Source organism: Callorhinchus milii, unplaced genomic scaffold (assembly GCF_018977255.1).
Source record: "Callorhinchus milii isolate IMCB2004 unplaced genomic scaffold, IMCB_Cmil_1.0 Scaffold7, whole genome shotgun sequence".
NCBI lineage: Eukaryota > Metazoa > Chordata > Chondrichthyes > Chimaeriformes > Callorhinchidae > Callorhinchus > Callorhinchus milii.
Window position 1 is genome coordinate 6787052 of NW_024704748.1, and position 7715 is coordinate 6794766.

Consider the following 7715-nt stretch of genomic DNA (forward strand, 5'->3'; position numbering starts at 1 on the left):
GTGATAGGAGAAAGAGAACACCCATTTTAAAAACTACAAAGAAAAATATTTGTATCACAACATCGATAACATTGCAAAAAGTGTAATGAACTCTGGGGTTTTTTCAATGTTACAAATGTTGCTCTCATTTCTTGTAGTGTTGTTGAATTTTTTTCATTTTACACTTAACAGTATTTTCTGTGAAGCGCTTTGAACTGTCTCGAAGATGTGATAAGGTGCTCTATCAAATGCAAGGATTATTATTATGAATAAGGGAGTGATAATTCTCTGGCAAAAGGTGCTTCGGTTCACAGAAAGCAGAGCAAACCAGAATTACTCATCATCATTTATTGATGCTAGATTATAATAATAATAATCCTTGCATTTGATATAGCGCTTTTCACGTCGGGAGGACGTCCCAAAGCGCTTCACAGAACACACTGTAAAGTGAATTGACTGTATATTTGTGGGCAAACGCGGCAGCCAATTGCGCACAGCAATGTCCCACAAACAGTCATAGATTGAAAATGATCAATTTATTATTCTTTTTGGTTTTTTGGAGGGATTATTATTAGGCGTGTGGAGTAAGGAAACTTGCCCAAGGTTTCGCCCTGTTGTTGTTGTTGTTGCCTGGAATTGAACTCAAGTCTCTCGCTTGCAAAGCGAGTGCTCTAACCACTGAGCTACAGGACTCCGTTTCCAGAGTCGTTGGACTCATTAATGTCACTCACCTTTCATTAAAAGGTTACAGGATTGATCCCCTTAACCGTGATTACTTGCTGAAACTATAATTATTTGGAAATATTCTCAGAACTAGATGCAAAGGTTGGTGATTCAGGGGTAAATGAATGGGTTTGCTAGGAACATGTTAAGGAGGAAAAATTATGCTTCTTCGAATGCAGCCTTGATTAAACAAACAGGAATTCAAACAGTGTGTACCTCAGGATTTTGTAGCACATTTATCCCACAGTATCAAGTGCATTTGTTTGGCTCACTTGGCAGCACTCTTGCTTCTGGGTCTGTTTTTTTTGGTCAGCCGGGTGTTTGACACATACAGAAACCCATCACCATGCATAAGAGTATCCAAACCAAACAGATTTCCAGGTATCCCATCGAGTCCTGGACGAGAGACAACTTTCTTCAGCTCAACGTGCGAAAAACCGAGGCCCTCCTGATTGGCTCACGTCAGCGCCTCCGCACCTCAGACGCCGACACCATCAGCATCCAAGGCTGCACTCTCCACCTCTCAGAGCCAGTCAGGAACCTCGGCGTTTTGTTCGACCCTGAGCTGTCCTTTCTCTCTCACATCCGCACCACAACTGGCACCGCCTTCCACCACCTCCGGAACATCGCCAGACTACGGCACTACCTCACCCCTCACGCTGCTGAAACACTGGTCCACGCCTTTATCACCTCAAAGCTGGACTATGGGAACTCTCTCCTCGCCGGCCTTCCCGCCACCTCCCTCCACAAGCTGCAGGTCATTCAGAACTCTGCAGCTCGTGTACTGTCCCGCACCAGACTTCGGGACCACATCACTCCCACCCTCGTTCGCCTCCACTGGCTCGAATTCAAGATCCTCATCCTCACCTACAAGGCCATTCATGGCCTTGCTCCCTCCTACCTCTCCGACCTACTATCCCCCTACCTACCTGCCCGTACCCTCCGTTCCTCTGGCTCCGGTCTGCTCCACATCCCCTGCCCTACCATCGGTGGTCGGGCCTTCAGCCTTTCAGCCCCGAGGCTCTGGAACTCTATCCCCCAGTGCCTTCGCCGCCTCCTCCCTTTCCTCCTTCAAGGCCGGTCTCAAAACCTTTCTCTTTGACCGAGCCTTCAGCTCCCCTCTCGACTCTCTTCCCCCTCCTCGCTCCCTCCCTTCCCTCCCCTCACCCTGACCATTTCCCCCCTGCTCGGGTCATGACCCAACTGTGCAGCGCCTTGGGACGTCCTCCTGATGTGAAAGGCGCTTTATAAATGGAATCTTGTTGTTGTTGTTGTTGTTGTATGTATGTATGTATGTATGGAAATTCCAGAAATATTTACTGGGATGGAATTTACGCTCTCTCCCCAGAGGAACACATACTGCTTACCTAATTCTGGACAGTTTAGGTGCAAGAGCCAATGCTTGGGGACCCCTGAGTGTGCGTCGGGGTACTGCTCGAGTCTACCCAACTAAAACCCTGTAGCTTGCCATTAAAAGTCTGGCAAAAGTTCCCACTGCTAGTCAAGCTAGGACCACTATACCCATTAGGGCTTTGGCATTCAGGACCTGAAGTGGAAGAGTCAGGTTAACAATAGCTAAGTGTGAAGAAATCCTAGCCCCAACTGGTCTGCCCTTCCACGTCCTGCCAATAAGCCAGACTGGCTGCGCTGTCATCAGCAGTGCTGGAGTACTGCACACTTCTGCGGCAGATGCTTATGGGTTCAAGCCCAACATTGAGACCTGAACTCATTCCCTGAGCTGATATTCCAATATAATTTTGGCAGAGTATTGCCTTGTCAGAGGTGCCATCCTTTGGATGAACCATTAAAACTAAACCCTTTCTGTCTGGTCAGGTGGAAGTTTGAATTTCCATGACACTGTTTAAAAAAATCCATGACACAATTTGGAAAGAGAGGAAATTTCTCCTAGTGTCCTAGCCAAAAATCGCAGATAAATTAGTCATTCATTTCACTGATATGGAAATAATTAGTCATGCCATGCGCCTACAAATGTCAAACATTTGATAACAAGTAACTATGAAGCTTTGAGATGTTGTAAGTGCTATAATTGATTGCAAGGATTTTTTAAAAATAAGTATTTTACCAAATTAACCATCATATATAACTGTTTCAAGATATACCTACACAGAATGATTAAGCCTTTACTACACCAAGCAGCTATTTTACAATTTAAAATTCTTAGTGTTGATGAATATTAGGTAGGAACTGAGAGGTTAAATTAAACATACCAAGCGGACTTTAGGATTTGTAAAATCCATGGTGAAAAAATACAAAATGCACTTATTTTAAGGTTTTAGTTGCAGTTCTCTATGTCGCACAATTTTGGACAAAAAGTTTAAGGAAAGACATGGAATTTGAAAGTGTTCAAATAATAAGAAACAAAGCAAGCAATTCAAGAAGCGTATTTCAGGGAAGCTTTAGCGAAAAGGCAAAAAGTTAAATTCATGTAACTCTAAAATAATGGAAGGTATCACTATAATATCCCTTGCACTGGGAACAGAAAACAAGGAGAAAATTGAAAGTATACCTGGAATAATGGATAGAATAGCATGTTAAGTAGTATGGCAAAACATGGAATTGTTTTAAAGCATAGAAAAAAAATAAGTGGGCAGATTTCAAATTTGACGGAAAGTTGTGGGATATGGCAAAGCAGCAAAGGGCGATGGGGTGATGCGTAGAACTTAAACTTAAAGTGAACTAGATATATTGAGAAACGCTTTCTCATCATTGCAACCGGCTCAATAGATACATAGCAAAAAGTATGCAATTTTGGAAACAATGCAGAGTATTAGAGGATCAATTAGTGTGTGCATTTTCTAAATGCTTTTCAAGTTACAGTGATAATGTGCACACGTTCTTAAGCGGAAGTGCCTGTCACATTCTAATGAACATATTCAATGATTATCTTATCTACTTAGAACTGCAACAAATATTAATCTGTTTTACACTGGAATAAGGGAAGTCAAGAAGATTAAAAATCTGTTACCAATTCCAACACAAAACAGGCAGGAATATTCATAGCATATGAATATATATATATATATATTCACCCTATAGTGGCTACAGCAATATAAACTTCAGAATATTCCTCATTTCCTAATGCATAATTGCCTCAAAATAGGTTTTTAATGGGCACTGAAAGGAATCATTTGATTGCCGCGCATTTTTAGAGAAAAAAAAAGTTGAACATCTTATATCATTATTCTCTGGGTGCAATCTACAAAAAATAAGATGAATGCTTATGGAAGGGTTGTGTGCAGTTACATCAGTGCTTTGAACTTTTCTGGTGTCCTTCGCCTGTGGGTTGGATTTACCACATTTTCCACATACTTCACTTATCTTCAGCAACCCAGTGAATGTGGCTTTACCCCCAACCTGCGTTGTCCTAAACTTAACTGACACGTACAATGTTAAATATCTGTGGCACTTCTAGAAATTTGCGGATGTCAATTCATTTCCAAAAGTGATCTTATTTATTTAAAAGAAAACGTAAGATAATGTATACATTTTATATATATGTGTGTGTACACACTGGTCAAGGCTGCAGCTTCATTAATTTCCTTAGCTATTACAAAGAGAAGTTTGCTTAATATTCCCTGTAAATCCCAAACCACTGTCTCTCATCCACCATTCATCCAACTCTCGACCACAGCAAATATTTGGAAGAAAACATGAGATCGCACCAATTTGGCTCTGATGATTCTTTGCCTAAAACGAGAAGTGAAGGAATTCGTGGTGTCGGCCATCCATATACAAATATATATACACACACATATATATATATATGTATGAAAGGGTTTTTTTGTTTGCATTTTGCATTTTGCGTGTGTCACAGTACAAGCACTTTCTGGGCAGATCCGAATAGGTTTTACGTGGGAATTGTCACCCGAGTTGAGCCATTGGTGGGAAATCGCTTTGACACAAAACAGACAGCAGTTTTTTTTTTTTGCAGAGGCTGTTAAAAATTGCGGGGGTTGAACTGATGATAATTTTGCAAGTGTGGGTCAGGGCCTGCAATTAAATCCGATTGCATCCCGAGCTCCTGATCCAACACACACAGGTGAGGGGGGGGTGGTGGGCGGCTTTTGCGCTTTGCTGGAAACTAAAGCGCTTGTGTGTCACTTGTCACTTTAGCAAAAAAAAAAGGAAGATTTTGCGGACGCAAAATAGATGAAAAAGGAAAAAAAAACACACACACACACACACGCGGGAGTGTTGCTCACGGGGCCTGTGATCCCGCCGCCGGAGCAAAGTTCTTCCCAAGTTTGCGAAGGAATTGGCAGCGAAATTGCATCCAAGTCCTTAATTAGCCGTCGACCTTTGGAGAGCGCGCGGTGCGGGACCCCCTCTCCCCCCCCCTCCTCCTCCTCCTCTCTCCCCATTAGACTCTTGTTTACAGAGCCTTCGTTAACTGAGAGCGTCGTGGGAGATAAGGGGGGGAAGGAAGGCTCTCATGAAGGATGGCACCAAACGCCAGAGATAAGAAGCCGCGGCTGCAGCAGCTGCAGCAGCAGCGGGGAGCGGGAGAGAGGGAGAGGGAGAGGGGGGAAAAGGAGAGCGCGGGAGAGAGAGAGAGGGGGACGGGGGAGCACCAAAAAAAAAAAAAAGGCGCAAAAGCCTCGCGCCATCCCGATCCGAACCGAGTCCCTTCGACCGGAGCCTTGAAGGAAAAGCCCATCCAAACCAACAACCACCACCACCACCACCACCACACACACACACCCCTCGACCGCCCGGGGTTGGGGTTGGGGTTGGGGTTGGGGTGGGGTGGGGGGTGGGTGGGGGGGTTCAGGAGGCAGCGATGGCGTGGGCCACCTGGTTGGCAGCGGTCTCTTGGCTCAGCGTCCTGTCGCACAGTGCGCGTTGCCACCCCCTGAGCGGTTGGGAACGGCCGCCCCGGGTCGGCGGCGACGCCTTGGACGGCTACGCGGACGGGGACGCCTGGGAGGGAGAGGGCGGCTTCGGCGCCCCCGAGCGCGGAGCCCCGCGGGGTCCGACGCCGTCGGGCGGCCCCGCGCACGAGGACCCGGTCCGGGCGGACCCGCCCCAGTTCATGATCGACCTGTACAACAGGTTCGCCGCCGACCGCTCCTCCGCGCCGTCCTCCAACATCGTGAGGAGCTTCGTGAACGAAGGTGAGTGAGTGAGTGAGTGAGTGGTGCGCGTTTTGCCGCGACTGAGATGCGTCGGGAGAGGTTGGCCCCACTACCTTTTTGTGTGGGTATATCTAACCATCACCACACCCCACACCCACACGTTTAGTGAGTCACTTTGGGATTTGTGGATCACCTCAGTCCACCTGGTCCAGATTTTTTTTTGAACTTCTTCCATCGGGGGCTTGAGATGTCAGAGGCTTCGAGTCCGACTCCTGGAGAGACCCCGAAAGGTCTATCGAACCGTGAATTAATAAAAGAGTTGCACCGTAACGAAACGTCAGGGGTGGTGGACAGGACGGGACAGGACGGGACAGGAGGAGGGAGAGCTCACTTGGCCCTCTCGGTAAAAAAAAAAATGGGATTTCCAATTTTACTCCTTTTTTTTATATACACACACACAGAGAGAGAGAGAGAGAGTAGCCCTAACTTTGGTCAACTTTTCTTTGCAGACGCCGCAGCCCCCGCGTTGCCCGAGGCGGAGAGCAAAGTGCGGAAACACACCCTCCTCTTCAACGTCTCGGTGCCCCATCACGAGGAGGTCGTGATGGCCGAACTCAGGCTCTCCACCTACGTGGAGAGGGACAGGCGGCTGTACGAGGGCGTCGATAGGAAAGTCGCGGTGTACGAAGCCGACGAGGGGGTGGAGGGTGCGGAGCCCGGGGGAGCCCGGCTGTCCATCCTGGTGTCCAAGCGCATCGGCGGCCAAGACAGTGGCTGGGAAGCCTTCGACGTGACCGAGGCCATCAGGCGTTGGGCGAAATCCTACACCACGACCCACGCGTTGGAGGTCCACATCGAGAGCGTCGAGGGGGGATCTCGGCAAGTGGGGGCGCTGGGTCTGGGTCTGGGGCCGAACCCCGAGAGCAGAAACGTGCCTCTGCTGGTGGTCTTCTCGGACGATCGGAAGCGCGGCCGGAGGGAGGCGAGCGGCGAGGTCAAGGAGATGATCTTCCACGAGCAGGAGCTGGTGCTGGAGGAGCTGGTCGAGCGGTCGAGCGTCCGGGGGGGGCGCGACGAGGACCTGATCCAAGCTCAGGCCAACATGCTGCCCGACGACTCCACGTCGAGGACCCGCAGGAACGCCGAGAGCAACTACTGCAAGCGAGTGCCCCTCCACGTGGACTTCACCGAGATCCGCTGGGACTCGTGGATCATCGCCCCGAAGGACTACGAGGCGTACGAGTGCAAAGGTGTGTGTTACTTCCCCCTGACGAACCACGTCACGCCCACCAAACACGCCATCATCCAGACTCTGGTCAACCGCTCCAACCCCAAGAAAGCCTCCCGAGCTTGTTGCGTCCCCACCAAACTCGATCCCATCTCGGTCCTGTACCGGGACTCGGCGGGCGTCGTGACTTACAAGTACAAATACGAGGACATGGTGGTGGCGGAATGTGGGTGCAGATAGTAAACCACCACAAAGCCCCCCCCCACCCACCCCCCACCCATCCACCCACCCACTCCCCAAAGTGGTCACCCACTCCCCAAAGTGGTCACCCACTCCCCAAAGTGGCCTCTGCACCTGGTTTATTAAAGGACTAAAGGACCACCGACCCAACCTGTAAATCTGTACATTTTCCATCCCCCCTTCCAAAAAATATATATATTTGTTTATTTAATGAGAGCGCCCCAGCCCGACTGAAACAGTAATGATCAACAGCAACAAGAACAACAACAAGAAAAACTTTTTTAAGATTTTTTTTTAATCCACGGAAAAGTTTCTGCACTGTAAATACTTGCAAGGTACCGCATTGGCTACGCGTAATATACTTCATACTGGTTGGTACGCTCGACTCGTGTCTTTTTCTTTAAAACGGTCTTTTTTATATAAATACGGAATAAAACTTTTTTTAAAAA

The 7715-nt window shown here is 48.0% G+C and overlaps 1 protein-coding gene across 1 annotated transcript; it reads left to right on the top strand.

Moving 5' to 3' along the window:
• The first annotated feature begins 5503 nt into the window (after window positions 1–5503).
• Window positions 5504–7278, top strand: LOC103185887 (bone morphogenetic protein 10). The gene is made up of 2 exons (XM_007904629.2): window positions 5504–5837; window positions 6308–7278. Exons 1-2 carry the CDS (start codon window positions 5504–5506, stop codon window positions 7264–7266), a joined length of 1293 nt encoding a protein of 430 aa, XP_007902820.2. The 3' UTR covers window positions 7267–7278.
• Window positions 7279–7715: the final 437 nt, after the last annotated feature.